Here is an 18,853-nt window from a genome sequence, read left to right as displayed (position 1 = left end):
CTACTGAGGAAAGCTAGGTCCTTTTTGTAGCTAGGAATTTCACATTCTCTTGGAGAGGCAGATCTGTAAAAAGTGTAGCTAATGAGTTAGCTAAGGAAGGAGATAGCAGGTATATCTTTAATGAGCTTTTCCCTCCTATTGAGTAGTTCTTTTTCTGGGTTGATGGCGTGGGCAATCCAGTGTTGCCATGCTATTGCTGTTGGATGTTGTTGTTGTACCCTCTATCAAAAAAAATCTTGGCAAGCAGTCCATGTCATTCTTGCTTCACTGAAGATAAATTTTGATAATAAATCAGCAGCATGAATGTTGGTTTATAACTCTAAATATAGGCAGAAGGCACAAATAGTATTTAGGTACCATTAGAAATATCAGCAGTTTCTATTTAAAGCCTAATAAAGCTACCACTGACAAACCACCTACAGTTTTCACATTTTTCAGGTTCAGTCAATATGAATACAAATCAACAAAACATATTGAATACAAATCAACAAAACATGAGGCAGCAATAATTTGAGTATGAGAAACACCATTTTGTAAACAAGGAATATATATGTTTCCTGTTTACTAAAGGTATTAAACCAATATGATAGTGTAAGTGAAAGAACAAAAATAATAAAGAAAAAAACGTTGGATATAAGAAAGTGAGATGCGCATAAAGAACAGATATATGGTTAGACAAAAAAAAATATTGCTTTTAACTGAACAGACATCATTCAGTTGGTCACAGTTGTCTTAGACACTCTTTAAAGATATCTAGTTGTCCTTTTTCTTTTTTCTTTTTTTTGGGGTGGGAGAGGTAAGAGTAAGAACTTATAGTCTGATCCAACTTCAATTCCCAAAGAACATAAAATTTATGATGCAGAAACTCTGGCATGAACAACAGAGCTACCCTGGCTTGTCAGTGGAAAAGTATTTAGTGCCTTCTTCCTTTCTTCTCCACTTATATTATGCATGAGGTAGGAGATTGTATGTGCATCACATTGTGGAATGAATTGTGATGGAGCGATGTCCCTCGATGCAGTAAATTCCATAGACTATATCGCATTCTAATGCTCAAGGGTAGAATTATTAGAGTGTGTGTATGTGGAGGTTTTTGGGATATCCTGGGATCTTAGATTTAGGAGGGATCTAAAAGATGCCAAACTCCAATCTCTCCAGCTTGATTGATTTACCAACTGATTTTCCCCTAACTCTTAATGAACTTGATAGAAGGATTGATCTCTCAAAAGCAGTAGATTTTTCTCATCAATGTCCCTCTTCTTGGCCACCAGTTATCAATTTCATAACGATGGAGTGTATCCTTTTAACCTTTTTTGGAATATTCAGGCTCTTCCTAAGTATAAAGCTTTGCCTTGGGAGTTGAGTCATGAAAATGTTAACACGTGATCAATTACAGAGGGAGGTGATGAGGAACTTCTTTGAGTGTGCTTGTCATGCTAGTCAAATGGGGTATGAGTTTGACAGCTTTTTATCCAATGTAACTTTCTTAGAGCTATCTGGGATTACTTTGTGACCCTTTTCAGGCTAAAATAGAACCCTCCTCATGGGGTCTGAATCTCATGGGATTTTAGCAGTCTGTAACCCTTCAGGAAGAGGGCAAAGCTTATGTGGCATTCTTCACTCTTGGTTCTGTTTGAACCTATTGGAAGGTAAGGAATCACAGATGTTCAGAGTGCAGCTGCAATCCAAACAGGAGATCATTCACCTCATCATATCAAGGACTGCAAGATCGGCAGTTAAGCTTTGAAGCTTTTTGGGGTCTTCTATCAACTATTTTTTAAGCATCCTTTAGTTTGTTGCCCAGCACCCGTGGGTTTCTCCCATCACTATTGAGTTTTGTTAGAAGTTAATATATGTAAGGGGGAGGGAATCGTGAATTAGAGTCAGCACTCATTCACGATTCCCCAAGTAGGGGTATTTTGGTCCTTGGGTCTTTATTGTAAAACCTATATATTAATCATTTTGGGAGCAGTTTCAACTCACGGCTGCAACTCCCAACTTGTGCAGCAGCTTTTCTCTTCTTCCTCTCTTCTTCTTCTTCTTCATTCCTATTTCTCTTCATTATTATTACATGGTATCAGAACAAGGGCTGTAGGAGTCAATCTAATATCCTCGGACCTTCTCTATTCTCTTCGATTTGATCAAAACAAGGTTGCGGCTTTGAAGACTTAAGGTTTTGAGGATTTTCGTGATCTTACCTTGAAGGGGATGCAGCACCCTATGCTGCAATTTTGTGGAACTGTTTGAGACTAGTTCATATCTATATAAAAGAACTAAGGCACCGTTTGACAACGTTAGTAGCGTTTCTGTTTTGTTTTTGACTAAAAACGTATTTTGGTGTTACTGTTACTAGAATAACGTTACTGGCTTCCTGAAAGGTGTTTGATAAACCTGTTCTAGAAACGTATCCAGAACACTATTAATACTGAAAAGAGTTTGATAAAAGCTGTTTCTGTAACAGTTTTGTATTGATTAATGTAAATTACAAAATTGTCATTTTTACTAAAATACATATAAAATCATGGATGGTAGGACATTAAAAATTATTTTTAATTAAAAAAAACTTTAAAAAAAATATTGAAAAAACATATAAAGAAAAATTATATGTAACCATTAATATTGTAATTCATATAAAGTAAATAACATTAGTGCATTAGTTATTACAAACCCACATAAAGTATATATTGAAATAAAAGGTACACAATCATTTGAACAATCATCATTTTTTGTTTATGCTCATATTCTTAAGGTCTTCAAGGATATCATTGTATATTTTTTACTTTTCCTCTGAAGCTTGAATTGCTCCTATTAAAATCTTTTTTTTTTCTTCCTCTTCTTGCATTGCTTTCTGCAAATATTCCATAACCCGTACAGATGTAGGAGTTGAGGAAGAGCTGACTGAAGTTGAAGTGCCCACACAATCACTTGACATTGGGTTAGGCTGTTTATAACTGTACATGATTTCTTCATCTATCCATTTGAAAAACCTACAACCCGGGTTTTGAATCTGTATAAAAAATAAAAACATTCTTATTAACATTACATAATCTTAAAAGAATATATTCACTGTATACTTATGTGAATATTAGGCATACCCCTGTTGATTTTGGGCAACACCAGAATCTTCGGCCGGGGTTTGCTGTGGTTTTTGATGTTCGTACCTTACATTGTCCTTCTCTACATTGACATAATCTTAAATCTTCCACCCACATGAAAAATTCTTTATGTTGTAGACATTTGAAAAAATGTCTACCTGTATTGGGACCTTTCTTTATTATATCCGTACTACAAATGGAGTTGCATACTTCACATCTAGCATGTGTAGGCGTATACTGACTAGAAGCCATCTGGTCAAATAAAAAGATGGTTTAATAATGGGTATGATATGAAAAATATTTAAACATGCCATAAAGATATAAACGATGTTAAGTACATAACCATTAATTCATCGACACCATCAATATCCATAAGTTTGAAAGTTAATCAAATAAAGTACATAAAAATGAATCGATCACCAATCTCCATAAGTATCAAAATAACATTATAAAGTATACAACCATGTTGTCCAACCATTAGAAAAATCTTCCTAAGTAGGAATCTGAGGCAACCTCATATCGATGGCCAATTCATTTGCAATTTGGAGATGTGCTACTATCATTTGTCTTGCACTTTCCCTCTGAGTTGTAGTTACATTAACTTGTTCAAAAGATTGAGGGTCGGGATTAAGTGCATCTATTATGTGTCTTTCCCGACCATACTCCTCAAACAATTCATCCTTTCTTTGTTCATCTTTGATATAGTTATGCAACCCACAACAAGCCAACACAATTAACGCTTGGTCATTAATGCTATACGCCTTCATTGACCTCAAGATTTGGAACCTATTCATTAGGACTCCAAATGTCCTTTCGATAACATTCCTTAGAGAGGAATGCCTGTGGTTGAACAATTCTTTAGCCGTTCTTGTTCTCCTGCGCGCTCCCTAAAAGTCCAGTAACTGATACCTTTCTCCTCTAAACGGTGTTAAGTACCCAAGTTGGTTTGCATAACCTGAATCCACAACATAATACTTACCTAAAAGCATTATGAATTATATATTACTATTAATTATAATAATCAAAATCTGACAGAATTGAGGGGTTTCAAAATCTATAATTTACCTGGAGGTGGATGAGGAAAACCTAAAGATGGATCTGCTCTTGCAGCTTCAAATACTCTAGCATCATGTGCACTACCTTCCCAACCCGCATACACAAACGTGAAACGCATATCGAATGAACAAGCACACATGACATTCTGTGAGGTTATTCCCTTTCGGTTTCGATATCGAGCTTGCTCTCCTGATGTGACTATTGCACTGATATGGGAGCCATCAATAGCACCGATGCAATCCTAAAAGGAGCAGTTGATACATGTTATATTTTAAAGAAAAAGGATTCCAGTCATAAATTAACATACTAAAAACCCTGTAGTCAAAGTCGAGATTACCTTAAAATAAGGGTTGTATTTTATCTCGTTTGGTACTATCTCATAAGAAGGTGGTTGAATGAGTTCCTCTGCTAAATTGAGCATAGCTTGCAACACAAGCTGAAAGACAGCGCTAATTGTCTGTGTTGACCGTCGAAATTTAGTTGCCACCTTTCTAGTACCTAGAGCATGTCCAACTTTCATCATGAAGATCCCTAGTTGTTCATCAACTCGAATAAAACGAGTGTCTTGCAACCAGTTTCTCTGAACCATGAGGTCACGTAGGTTAAGGAATACGTGTCTTTCAACTCTAAACAACCTATAGCAAAAATCGGAATGGCCCGTCAATATGTCATGCATTAGAAGAGATGAAGTGTACAGCCCATCCATGCATGGTTCTCTAACTCTGATCGAATCAAGAACAGCGTTAACCATAGTTAAAATGTCAATATCATCGTCATCTGGTGAATTATCTTGGTTGTAATTATTGATTGACATATCTGTAAAGAATATGACAACAATTAATGCAATATTATGTTGTCCAACATAATGACATATAGTTGGGCATTCAACCAAATATCATAATCAAATAAAGTATTATAATAGATGTCATAAAAATATCTAGATATATTATCAACCATTAATGAAAAATAATATTGTTTAGGAATACGTGGCTACCATTCAAGTTTACCAAATAGCAGAACAAATAAAATAGTGTTAAAGTCTCACATCAACCAAATACAACCAAATATTAATATAAAAAGTATCAAATTTTAAAAGCCAATATTGTTTAGGAATACGTGTCTAAATATATTATCAACCATTAATCAAAGATAACTATTCAACGATAGACAGGATCCACATCCTTCTATCTGGTCTTGCCTCCATAAATGAGATTCTCCAACCAGGGTCGTTAACCATCTTCTTAGTGGCAGCCGCATACACCTTTTTGCTAATGTCTTCTATGTTGTCCAACATAATCTGACAAACTTTAATGCTATAAGGTCCATCATGGTGTGTCGGATCAGGAGGAGGCACAGTGAGAGGTTGCACAGTAGTGGTAGAAACAACAGGAGGTGCTGCAGAGGATGTGGGAGTGACACTATCAGCCCGCTCCATTTTCCAGTTAATAAAGCGTAAAATCACTCTTAATACCAGCAATAGCTTTTGATGCACTCTTCTTCCTACGATCATTTGGTGTTTTATCAAGATCCCGCTTCTGCTTTGTGGTAGGAGGAGTTGTACAATCCTGCACATCAGTTGGGTCTATCTCATCCAAACCCAATGAGGAATCTTGTGGGCCTATCTCATCCTCTAATTGTTCATCAATGATGATTGGGGGTGGAGCTGTAGGCCTTTGTGGGGTAACTCCTCTTTCCCCATTTGCACTTGTGTCCGAAAACATCTCACACAACTCAGGCCACCATGGAAGGCCATTTCTTCGAAATATTCTCCATGTTGGGTTTGCCTGTATATTTAAAACAAACTCTGTTTTAATGGAATGACACATAGGTAATGGACAGTAATAGATAAGGAATTCAGTTGATGGGAATAAAAGGCATGTTGTACCTTAACAGCAGAATCCCAAACAGAATCTTCTGCAGTAACTGTCCTTGAATTATGGTCCCAACCAAACCCTGTAGTCTCTAACAGCTTTTTGAAGCTATGGTAGTCCTTCTGTAATTAGTACATCTTCTGACGTAGTTGGTCCTTTGAAAAAGGACGTTGAAACATCCGTTCCATTTCAGTTTGGATGTTATTCCAACCTACTTTTGTGGTGTTGGTCTTTTGACCATTCCTCACATTCTCAATCATTACATAAACAAACTTATCGACCTCATTGACATTCCATGTTACATGAGTTGCTTGAGTTGAGCTGGTTGACATAATATCTAACCTAACCACAAATAACATAGTTATATGATAGAAACGATATATTGCACAAGAATTTACCTCTATTAATAGCAATACCTTAAAATAGACAAGTAAAGAGTTTAATCATTGCATTTCAGGTCAAATAACTTGTTCTGAATATTAGCTTCATAATACTCTCCCTATTCCTTTACACCCTTTAGAAAAGTAAATGTAACTATGTATCCTTTCACACTCTTAAATCTATTAAAAAAGAACTAGGTTAAGTACATAGATGGCTTTTGTTAACATGGTCGTGGGTTCAATCTTCCAACCCACAAATAGCCAAAAAGACAAAAGAAGGAAAGGGCAGAGAAAGAAAAGTCTCTCTGACTCTCTCCATATCTAGCTCTAACTTAGGGACTTTTTCCAATTCCAACACCTTTAAACAGCTAGTTGTGTTTGGTGGGTAGATTCATCTTCACTGAAACTACAATGGAACTTTAAAATTAACCCCGTTTCAGCAAAATTACATGAATCCCCTTCATGGACAGCATTACCACATCTTAGGTGGTTTTCTGAGAATGATGAAAAGGCTTTCACATGGCTCAGGCCAACAATTTGAATCCAATTAATGCACCCTCAAGAAGAATAAAACCATGTAAATAATGGAAGAATCTAAAAAAAAAAAAAAAACACTCAAGTAACTCACATGTCATATACATAGGTATTTGAAATTTGAATGAGGATTTGCCAACTCATTCAATCAACTCATGTGAGAGGAAGAGAGTTGCAGTGATTAGTTCATTTTCAGTTTAATTACCACTTGAAGGCACTCCTAGGAGTCTAGGACAGTCAAGTCTCGTCTCAAAAGGTGTGAACAGGTTGGCTGAACATGGGACTCAATGGGTAATACAATTTATTTATGGAAATGTGGACACCCTTAAAAAGGGTGATAAATGAATGGAAAAGGGTAATGGTATAAAATGAGAAAAGTTGATGATGGTGAGGTGGGCCTTTTTTTCTTTTATTTCTGTACCTTATAACCCTTTTTCCAAGTTCAAATTCTTTCATCAGAAGAAAACTCACAGTACCAACTACGGAATTGCTTGTGTGGGTCTTGTTTGAGTTCTAATGCCCATTCTCCCAAACACACATACTTTTCTCCAGAGTTAAAGGTTAGCCCAGAATTCCTGGAATGATCATTTCTTTCTTAAGACTGACTTGGAGTTTGACGCAAATGTGAAAAGTAAATGTGTGTGTGTGTGAGAGAGAGAGAGAGAGAGAGAAGCAACCATTATAAACACCCCTCACCTCACTGGCAGCTTCACAACCCAAAATAGAGGTTTTATTTCAGAAATAAATGAGATGAGAGGTCATCTTCACCTCAGGAACCTTACACTGGGCTCCATCTTAAATCAAAAGAATGATCAATAGTTGCTTCTGTGTGTGGATTCTCTAGTAGTTTTTCATTTTGTAAATCAATAACCAGCCACTACAAAGTTAAAGTAGGGGATCCGCCATATTACTAAAACCACTAGAAAACAACAAGCTAGAGCAAGAAATGAACAAGGACCTAGGACTCAGAATCAAAGAAGAGAGAAATTGAGCATCATCCAACAATCCAGATTATTCAAACAACAGAGAAAAACGACTTCTGATTCCCATCAAAGTAAATAATTGTGCAGCACAAATTTGGGGGAAAAAACACAAAAGCAACCAATGAATCTCAGCCCACCAAATGCCAATAAAACATGTGTAGAGAGGCTAAAATCAATCCAAAGAGAACAAACAATAACAACCAATGCTGACATAACACAAAGAGGAAGATAACAAACATCAAAGCCAGAAGGCAACAAGAGAACATCTACAGAACTAACAAACCATTACACGACTGCAATACGGATTCCAGCAGACAAATGGAGGGATTACCAGTTTTAAGAGAGACCGAGAGATAGCGAGAAAGAGAAAGAATGAGAGATTACCTTGTTTGTAATCACTGGTTGCACTAAGCTGGACTCCCAGATGGTAAAATCCCTACATTTGCAACATGAAAAGCCATAAAATCAGGCAGGTCGGTCTATAAATCTCTGAGACAAAAATTGCAGGAAAAAAAATGAGCCTTATACTTCACAAGCCGAGATTGACATAGGTTTAGCAGAGGTGGGAGGGACAAAATGGAGAGGATGTCCAGCTGAGAAACAGAGGTGCAGGCAGCGTTTGGGGCTGCCGGAGAAGGAGAGGCGATAAACAGAGAGAGAGAGAGAGCGAGATAGTGAGAGAGAGAGTGAGAGATTCTTACGGATAGAGAGGCGATAAACAGAGAGAGATGAACAAATAGAACCCTAAATCAGGAGGACAAACAGTCATTCGCACCTGCTCTGGTCTTCTATCGAAGAAGGTCAGACCATACCATATCAGAGAGCGAGAGAGAGATAGCGAACAGTGACAGAGAGAGAGGATACTATGGATCTCAAAGCATCGATTGCTTGTTCTGCAGGTCTCCCTTCTCCTATGAATTTATTGCTTCAAAAAGGAGGTTGAGATAGAAGAGCTTTTCGGAAAGGTCGAGCGAGAGAGATAGAGATGCAGGTTGGTGCATTCCCTCCAGAGAATGACACAGAGAGTGAGCGAGATAGTGAGAGAGAGAGAGAGAGAGAGAGAGAGAGAGAGAGAGAGATAGCAAAGATAGAGATGGACCGTACCTTGTTGCAGCTCTCCCTTCAAATCGTCTCCCTTCTCCCTTAAATGCGCAAAATAGGGTTTCCCTTTACCCCTTTCCTTTTCTTTTGTTTGAGCGAACAAGTGAACGAGTGTGATTTGTCGAGTAACAGTTTTTGCCATTGGCTTGTAAAATGGTAATAACAACAAATTGTTGTTATGTCAAAAACGTTTTTTAAGGCATAAATTGTTATAAATTTTAATTTTTGTAATAAAAAAAAAGTGAAACAAAACGGTTTTGTCAAACGGTTTTTTTGTTTCATTTGTGTTCTCATAACGTTACTGGCAAAGAAACAGAAAAAATATAACGTTGTCAAACGGTGCCTAAGTCTCGTTTTTTGGGTATGTGTGAAGGTTGAGATCGATTCAGATATTGTTTTGCAATTTGGAGATTGATTTCAGTCCTTTTTGCCTGAATCGATTTATTGGTGGCTTTCGGTTTTGCTGGCTGGTGTATTGATTTCACTAAGAAATCAATTTCAGATTTTTTTCGTGGTTGTTGAAGATCCAGACTCCTTGCTGGTTCATCGGTTTGATTCAGAAATCGATTTCTTTGTGAAGATTTGACTTGATTGATTGAGAATGGGTGAAACAAAGACCACTGTGACTGAACTGCCATCATCTTCTCATCGCATTACTGAAAGGAAACTCGAAGGAATCTCTAACTTTCAGCAGTGGAAGAAGGTGGTTCGATTGGCCTTGACTGGGCGTGATCTACAAGATCACTTGACAAAATCAAAACCTGAAGGTGACACAACATGGGATACTATGGATGCAAGGATATTGAGTCAGATGTTGAATTCTATGGATAACCAGCTAGCAGACCTGGTTACTCATATTGACACAGTAAAGGATTTATGGGAGTATTTGAATGTCCTCTACTCTGGGAAGGACAACTTGTCTCGAATCTATGATCTATCCCAAGCTTTTTATAAAGTGGATCAGAAGACCCTGACTGTTACCCAATATTTTGCTGAATTCAAGCGCCTGTATGAGGTGTTGAATTCCATTCTGCCTATCACTTCTGATGTACAAGAGATGCAGCAGCAACGAGAGCAACTTGCTGTTTTGGTATTTTTGGGAGGACTTCGGAAAGAGTTTGAGCCAGTACGGTCTCAAATCCTCGATGGTGATAGGGTCACCACACTTCCAGAGGCATTTTCTCATGTTTTACGGGTTTCCCGTGAGAGCAGCCAGGATTCCACCATGGTGGTGACAGTTCGGCACTTGCAACCTTTCCCAACCGTGGGACCAATGGTGGGACAGGTAATGGTGGCAGTGGTCGTGGTCGTGGTCGTGGGCCAGGGAATAGTAAAGCCCCCACGTCTAGTACTTCAGAGACTTCAGGACAGGTGCGCACTTGTCATCATTGTGGCAAAGCTGGTCACATTCAACATTTTTGCTGGAAGCTCCATGGTAAACCACTTCAGTTTGCAAATTCAGCCAGTAGTGATCCGGGGGTTCCTCCTCCTTCCCAGCCTGAGGGTAAAACAGTAACCATGTCTGATGAAGATTATGAGCAATTCACTCAGTTTCAGAATTCTCAATCATCTCAGTTCTCCACTACTACACTGGTTCAGCCAGGTAATGCTATTGCATGCCTTTCATCCACCTCTCCTCCCTGGATCCTTGATTCAGGTGCTTTGGACCATATGACCGGAGCTTCAAGTATTTTTTTCTTCATTTCGTGAGTCTTCCTCCAATGTTGTGTTAGCCGATGGATCTCTTGCTAAAGTTCGGGGTACAGGCATTGTGCATGTTACCCCTTCTTTGTCATTGTCCTCTATTTCATGTTTGCCCAAATTTCCTTTTAATTTGTTGTCCGTTTGAAAATTCACCAAAGCTAACAATTGTTCTTCACCTTTTTCCCTGATTATTGTGAGTTTCAGGATCTCAAGTCGAGGAAGACGTAGAGGTCGCATATTTGGAGAGCCGTATCTTCTTGAAGACGCATCACCTGTGGCATGTTCGAGTGTGGCACTTCCTCATCAAATCCATTGTCGTTTGGGTCATCCTTCGTTGCAGAGTTTGAAAATTTTAGATAGTAGGTTTCAGTCACTGTCGAGTTTGCAATATGAGTCTTGTCAGTTTGGGAAACTTCACCGTGTAAGTTATCCCCCTCATGTCAATAAACGGGCTTTTCAACCCTTTTCTTTGGTTCATTCAGATGTGTGGGGTCCTTGTCTTGTTACTTCTATGTTGGGTTTTCGTTGCTTTGTCACTTTTGTAGATGACTTTTTCAGAGTTACCTGGATTTATTTAATGAAAGATCGTTCTGAATTATTTTCCATTTTCTGTGCATTTGTACTTGAAATTCAGAATCAATTTACTACATCATTGAAAATTCTTCGTAGTGACAATGCAAAAGAGTATTTCTCTGCTCCGTTTAATGAGTTTATGATTCAGCATGGGATCATTCATCAGTCCTCCTGTGCGGATACACCTCAACAAAATGGTGTAGCCAAAAAGAAGAACAAACATTTGATGGAAGTCACTCGATCTCTTTTATTTGAGATGAAAGTGGCTAAAATCTTTTGGGCTGATGATGTTTTGACTACGTGTTATCTTATTAATCGCATGCCTTCTTCAATTTTAGGTGGTGGTATTCCGTATTCTTTGTTGTTCCCTTCTCAACCTTTGTTTGTCTTACCACCCACGGGTGTTTGGGAGTGTTTGTTTTATTCGGAATCATCGTCCGAGTCGCTCTAAGTTGGATCCTAGAGCTCTTAAATGTCTTTTTATAGGATATTCTAAAACTCAAAAGGGTTATCGTTGTTATTCATTTGATTTAAGGAAATACTTTGTTACCGCAGATGTATCTTTCTTTGAATCCACTCCATTTGTTGAGTCCTCGCTGTCCGTTTCAGAGTTGGCCGATGATTTGCCTCTTTATATTGTCGACACTTCTTCTGTGCAGGATTCTTTGCCGGTTGTGCCACCTCTAACAAACCCACTTACTATGTTTCATCATCATTCTTTCGATGGGCCAACCCATCGTAGTATACCTTTCAAGAAATACAACAACCGGTTAGCAACCTCTACCACGTCTTCTTCGCCTCCAGATCCTCCCCAAAGTAATTCCTCATCGGGTAGGATCCAGGGCGTGGTCTCTTGTTCTTTAATCATGGCCATAGAAGGATTGATGGCTTTACTGATGCCGATTGGGCAGGATCTCCTGTTGATCGAAGGTCTACTTCAGGCTATTATGTCTTTGTTGGAGGGAACTTAGTTTCATGGAAAAGCAAGAAACAGACTGTAGTAGCTCAATCTAGTGCAGAGTCGGAGTACCGGGCTACGGCCCATGGCACTTGTGAACTAATGTGGATTAAACAATTGATGACTGAACTTGGATTTGGTGATGATTCTCCTATGCTATTGTGGTGTGACAGTCAAGCTGCCATTCATATTTCTGAGAATCCTGTGTTTCATTAGAGAACGAAACACATTGAGGTTGATTGTCATTTTGTTCGTGAGAAGCTGCAGCAAGGGATTATTTCTCCTCATCATGTTCGCACTGGGGAGCAGCTTACTGATTTGTTCACCAAGTCTTTGGGGAGCGTGAGAGTGAATTATATTTGTACCAAGTTAGGCATGATTAACATCTATACTCCAGCTTGAGGGGGAGTGTTAGGAGTTGATTTATGTAAGGGGGAGGAATCGTGAATTAGCTAGCATTAGCTCTAATTCACGATTCTTCTTTGTAGGGGTATTTTTGTCTCTGCAATTTATTTGTCTAAACCTATATAATATATTGTTTTAGGAGTAGTCTCTTTTACGACTGTAGCTCCTAATTGTGCAGCAGCTCTTCTTCCTCCTCCTCTCTTCTTCTTCTTCTTTCTTCTTCTTTTTCACAATTATTACAATCTCCATAACTCCAACTTGGCGTTAATCCCTGCTTTTGTCTTATCCACCAAAACAATATCATCAGCAAAAAGCATACACCAAGGAACCTCATTTTGAGTGTTTCTGGTTAAATCATCCATAATAAAAGCAAACAAATAAGGACTTAAAGCTGATCCTTGATGTAACCTAATCGTAATTGGTAATTCACTACCTTGTCCCCCCCCCACAGTTCTTACACTTGTCACCGCACCATTATAAATATCTTTAATTATGTCTACATATTTACTTAAAACACTTCTCTTCTCTAGTACCTGTCAAATTAACTCTCTAGGGACTTTGTCATAAGCTTTTTCTAGGTCAATAAAGACTATTTGGAGATTCTTCTAACAATCTCTAAATCTTTTCATGATTCTCCTAAGTAAATAACTTTTGTCGTGGATCTTCTTGGCATAAAACCAAATTGGTTCTCTGAAATAGAAGTTTTTTGTCTCAGTTAGGTTTTAATAACCTTTGCTCATAATTTCATACTATGACTCATTAGTTTTATGCCTCTATAATTATTGCAGCTCTGAATATGAATATCACCATTATTTTTGTAAATCGGAACCACGATGCTTCTTCTCCATTCATCTGACATTTTCCTTGTGCTCATAATCTTATTAAATAGCTTGGTCAGCCAAGAAAAACCACAAATTCCTAATCTCTTCCACACTCCTATAGCCCTATTGGGACTTCATCTGGACCTTGTGCCATGCTACTTTCTTCCTCTTTAAAACCTTTTTTTACTTCAGGCACCCTAATTTTTCATATATATCTATGACATGTGATGTCTTGATGTGTAATTTAGTCTTCCGGAACACTATTACTCGAAGTGTCTTCATTTAGTAGTCTACAGAAATAACCTTCCCATCTCTTCTCAATGTCTTCATCCCTTATTAGTACTTTACCATCTTTACTTTTAATACATCTAACATGGTAGAGATCTCTACACTTTCTTTTTCTTCACTTTAGCTATCTTATCGATAGCTTTTTCCCCTTCTTTTGTGCTCAAATTGTTATAAAGATCTTCATATTTCTTCGCCCTTGCTTTTTCCACAATCTTTTTAGCTTCAAAAGGCAGATCTAAAATGACCAACAAAAGAATATCAAAGCACACATATATTCCAATAATTCAGGCAAATATATTATAATTGTAACAAAAGAGTGTCCAACATAGTTGTCACGGCATCTAGGTGTTCCTAGGCGTTGGAGGGGGGAAAATCTAGGTGACACCAACAAGGCATCAAGGTGTTGCCAAGGCGACCAAGGCGCCTTTCTAGCAAAGGGTGCCTGGACGCCTTGACAACTATGGTTTTTAACCACAATTATGATTACTTCAGTCATGCAACCATATTGCAACCACAATAGTTCCTTTGACAACATTGCAGAATGGTAAAAAATAGTAACACTTAAAATGAGGATCATCAAAAAGTTTTGTTCTAGCATCTTTCAAGAAAGCCCCAAAGGTTAGAACATCCATGTTATACTTCCAAGGTTGACCATTCCAAACTGCAAGATGGAAATATAAGATTGCATTATACCACTGGAAATGAATTCAGTTTTCCTCCCCCACCCCACCCCACCCCACCCCACCCGCCCCGCATGAATTACTGAATTTATCGATAAAGAACAGGCAGTAGAAGTACAACCCCCAAGGGGAAAGGCCCTGTGCCTCCCAGCACACTTGATAAACGAATAAACTAATATCTCATAAGGGAAGGTCTCTCCCTAAACACATTTTACGTCTCACAATTCCATTATCGAGCACATCTGCTATGTTATGTTCAACCTTTTTGGTCTCAAAAGAATGGGTTCTATAACATATTCTTTGGTCATAAATGGTTTCCAGTCCAGCTTTCTCCTTAGTCTGAACTACAAATACCAAATGTAAAAGAAAGATTGTGCATCCTGTGTTACTCATCAAAGGGTATAAACCATGATTTTAAGTCAACTTATAAGAGAATACAATCTTATATTTCCATCTTGCAATAGCATCCTTTTTTTTCAAAGGGAAGGGGGGGGATGTAACTACCTGATTATTTTTCCATTTCAATCGGCCCCATCAGTTACATGTTTTGGATTATGTAATTTTCCAAAATATAGTGCAAGAAGAAACTTTACTCATATATACTATATACACATGGAGAATGAATGCCTGGAAGAGACAGTTATCAGCCAATTTTTAACAATGAAAATGGGACAAGTAAAGTGAAGAGTTAAGACCTGCTTCTGGACACGCTCCCTTTCCCTTGCCAATTGCATGACCAGATCCGTAATAACTTTGGTCCTAATGCTAATGTCCTTTGCAGTTGCTACTTTTGCATTATCAGCTTTACGTAAAGATAACTCCAAGGAATCCATTCTACCCCTCAAAAAACTCAATTCCTCATTAATTTCCATGTTAGTTTCAGACAATAGAATACACTTTGCTTCTGCACTTTCAGCCCTACTTTCAGCTTTTGAAACTTTTAACTTCAGATCCGCAATTAAATTTTCCATATCCTCAATTGCAGAATACAACAGATTCTGTTGCTCCTGACTTGCTTCAGCAGATGCCTTTGCATGTTGCAGTTCTATATCAGCTTCCCTTAACTGCTCCTCGAGAAAGTTTTTCTTCTCTGTGTTACTACCAGTGCTCTTAAGAAGACCCAGCTCTTGGTTAAGTTCCAAGTTAGTCTCTGTTAAAAGCAAACACTTGGCCTCAGCACCCTCTGCTTTACTTTCAGCTTCAGAAACATTTTTTTTCAGATCGTCAATTACATTTTCCATGTCACATATTTCAGAATTAAAAACATTATTCTGCTCCAGACTTGCCTCCAAGGAAGCTTTTGCATTCTGCAGCTTAATCTCAGATTCTTTCAGTTGCTCCTCAAGTGAATTCACTTTTTCGCTTAAAGTGAAGACCTTGGAATTTGCAAGAATGTATTTATCCGTAGCTTCCTTCAGGTCGGCTTTTAGGCTGGCTGTCTGATCCGTACTGCTGGATTCAAGCTTCTGAAAAGAAGCTTCTTTAGCACTTACCTGTTCCATGGAAACCTTAAGTTTAGAATTCATCTCATTCTCTCGTTTAACTGCACTATTTAAATTAAACTGAACAATCTGGAGTCGACCCATCATTTCTTTTGAAATTCCCATCAGTATCTCAGCAGTACTCTCTGCTTCAAATAATCTCTCCAAAACAATCTCCTCAGCTTCTTCCACACAGAACACTTCTTGTTCCATAGAGTGTAGCTTTAATTTCAGCTCTTCTTCATTTTGTCTTGATTCTGATAGCTTCTTTTCAAGATCAAGCTCCCTTGCCAAGGATTTCTCCAGCATGCTCAGAATATGTCTTCGTTGTTCAGTAGTCTGCATTTTCAACTTGGAATTAATGTTTGAAAATTGATTGCTTTCAGAAAACTCAGCACCCTTGTCATCATTCCCTGTATACATGTATGCAACAAAGAGGAAAATCAGAAACTTAACCACCCTTTTATGGCAGATCTCCATTTTCTATTTTAGGATTACATAAGGCCGCCCACCCAACCACCCACCCCACCAAAAAGAAAAACGAAACAAAGATATATAACTTACAATTTTCTAGCCCGCTATATGCTATCAAAGTCCTCTGGAACTTGGCAGATTGCGTCCCCAACTCAGAGACTTGGTCTTTCGACTGCTTCAAAGATTCTTCAGAGTCGTGCAACTTCTGTTCCATTTCTGGGAAAGCATCTCGCAAGTGCTCGCACGAAGATATTTTCTGACGGGCATCCACAATTTCTCTTTCAAGATATTCCATGAAATTATCCAGCTCCCTAACCTCTGAATCTAAGACTACAGATAAAAGATTGAATTCCATTGCCTTCTCAACAGAGTCGGCTGAAACATCGTCACTCTCTACGGTTATAGCTTCAAAATCACTTTCCCTTGCCGCCACATGCATCAAAAGCACATCCAAGTTTACCAACTTCTCGGAACAGAAAACCAAATCCAGTTCCACTCTTGTTAGAACTTCTCCAGCGCTTCCAAGTTCCCGCATCCCCTCTCCAGTAGCTGAGCCAGCATCTTGTGAGTAATGAATCTCTGATTCCAACTCTGGATCCCTACCGTCAGGGTCCTGAATTGCAATAGTTGCATGCTCAACGGCACTGGCATCCATTGCTATTACGCTCAAAACCTGGGGGAAAAAAAAAAGTTCTCAAATCCTTAATTCTCCTAAAGGATTTAAAGAACAAGAGAATAACACAAGCAAGATCCGTGATACCCCCAAAGGATTTCCTACTACCCCATCAATGATCAAACCCACTGTATATTTGTTACCAACAGCCATGATCCATTGCGACCTAGCCAATCAAGCAAAAACCAGAGTAATCGACAATCCGAGGAAACCCCATATTAATTTACCACACCCAAAAGGAAGAAAACCCTTCAACCAATTTAAAAGTGACAAGCAAAAAATAAAGAATTGTCCTAAACAAATTTGAAGTCAAATATCAAATCAAATCTCAGGATTTTATGCAAATTCTACCAATGACGATCAAAAATAAATGTTAAATTGAAAGAAACAGAAGCAGTAAGTGCAGAAACATGTACTTCATGAAGAATTTCGCGGGTTCTTGGTGCCAGCCAACCTGAAGAAATGAAGAACAGATCATAGAACTCATTAAATTTCCTGTTTTGTTTTATGGAGTGACTTGGCACACCCCAAATTAACTATACGACACGTATTGAGGTAAAAAGATCCCGGCCGTCCTACGCCGGCATACCACATTACCACTCATTGTTTTCTTTTACCAAGGTGGCCTCATCACTATGGTAGCCCAGAGAGGGGTTGGGGAGCTAGGATCAGTTACCCGTATGGTGAGCAGTGGGGACAGATTTGAACCCTCCGTCCCATGGAAGGTTTCGATCTATCCCCACCGTCCGCAAGAGACACAGCCGCCCAGGGGAGTGGGGGACCACAGATGAGGAATTGGAGAGTCAATCGCATGACCTCCTACACTTACACCAGTCCCATTGATTTGCAGCCACCGTTGTGCTACAAATGCAACCTTCAAGATCAAATTTATTGGGGAAAATATCTCTACTTAGTGGTGTTTCCTATGCCCTCTGATGACGCCTCTACCCCCTAGGTAGATACCAGGCATGTTCTCCCATTAGATTAGCTAAACACTTGTGTAGAGACCATGCGACCAAGTAGAGATCTCTTGCCCTATGTATAGAGACTCTCTGAATGATATCTTAGAACATATAACCTTTCTTTTGATTGTCCATTGCCTTATTTTCAAAAGTCAAAAAAAAGATGGGTGGACAGCTCAACCGATGGGGGGGTTGGGATGGGAGGAGAAGGGGACTTTTTCAAGAGGAGGAAAGGGACAGACACAATTGGCACAATGCTTAACGTGTCAGCCTTTATCCAAAAAAGATTTTCAAAATAATTTGAAAGTTATTTACCTTCATATCATTTTTCAGAGTTATTATTGTCTCACGTGTTTTTTTAGCATACATGTGAAAATGACAAGATTTTACCCTCATTATAAGAAAAAGTATGTGATACTAATAGGGCCAAAAAAAAGTTAAAAAATCCCTTAGATAATGGACTTATTTATTTCAAATGGACTATAAAATTTGACACTAAGGTATGTTATAGGTAAAAAATTATCAGATTGTTTGCATCAATCATTTCATTTTAGAAACTCCTACTCAAAAAGAGAAATTCTTCACATTGACCAAGGTACTATCTCTAACATTTTTTAAATATATTCAATAGCCGACCCCATTTGATTGGGATAAGGATGAGTTGTTGTTCTTGTATATTTTTAAATATATTCAATGGTTTAAAAAATAATAACACATTTTATGCTAAAAATTATATAGGTCCTTCGATCATAAAAAAAAAAAAAAAAATTACACGTATTCTTGAACAACACTATAGTAGTTGAATAAAATAACC

At 38.3% G+C, this 18,853-nt stretch overlaps 1 protein-coding gene across 1 annotated transcript in view; it reads right to left on the bottom strand.

Moving 5' to 3' along the window:
- Nucleotides 1–17,520, bottom strand: part of LOC122645818 (WPP domain-interacting tail-anchored protein 1-like) — a 40,715-nt gene extending 23,195 nt beyond the window's left edge. Inside the window, exons 1-3 of the mRNA XM_043839188.1 lie at nt 17,494–17,520; nt 16,495–17,077; nt 15,145–16,343 (exon numbers count right to left, since the gene is read on the bottom strand). Of these exons, the coding sequence (XP_043695123.1) occupies nt 15,145–16,343; nt 16,495–17,059 (1,764 nt within the window). The 5' untranslated portion in view covers nt 17,060–17,077; nt 17,494–17,520. The remainder of the gene's footprint in view (nt 1–15,144; nt 16,344–16,494; nt 17,078–17,493) is intronic.
- Nucleotides 17,521–18,853: the final 1,333 nt, after the last annotated feature.

Source organism: Telopea speciosissima, chromosome 11, assembly GCF_018873765.1.
Source record: "Telopea speciosissima isolate NSW1024214 ecotype Mountain lineage chromosome 11, Tspe_v1, whole genome shotgun sequence".
NCBI classification, from domain to species: domain Eukaryota; kingdom Viridiplantae; phylum Streptophyta; class Magnoliopsida; order Proteales; family Proteaceae; genus Telopea; species Telopea speciosissima.
Note: the sequence above shows the minus strand (reverse complement) of the source record. Positions and strands in the feature narration are given on the sequence as shown.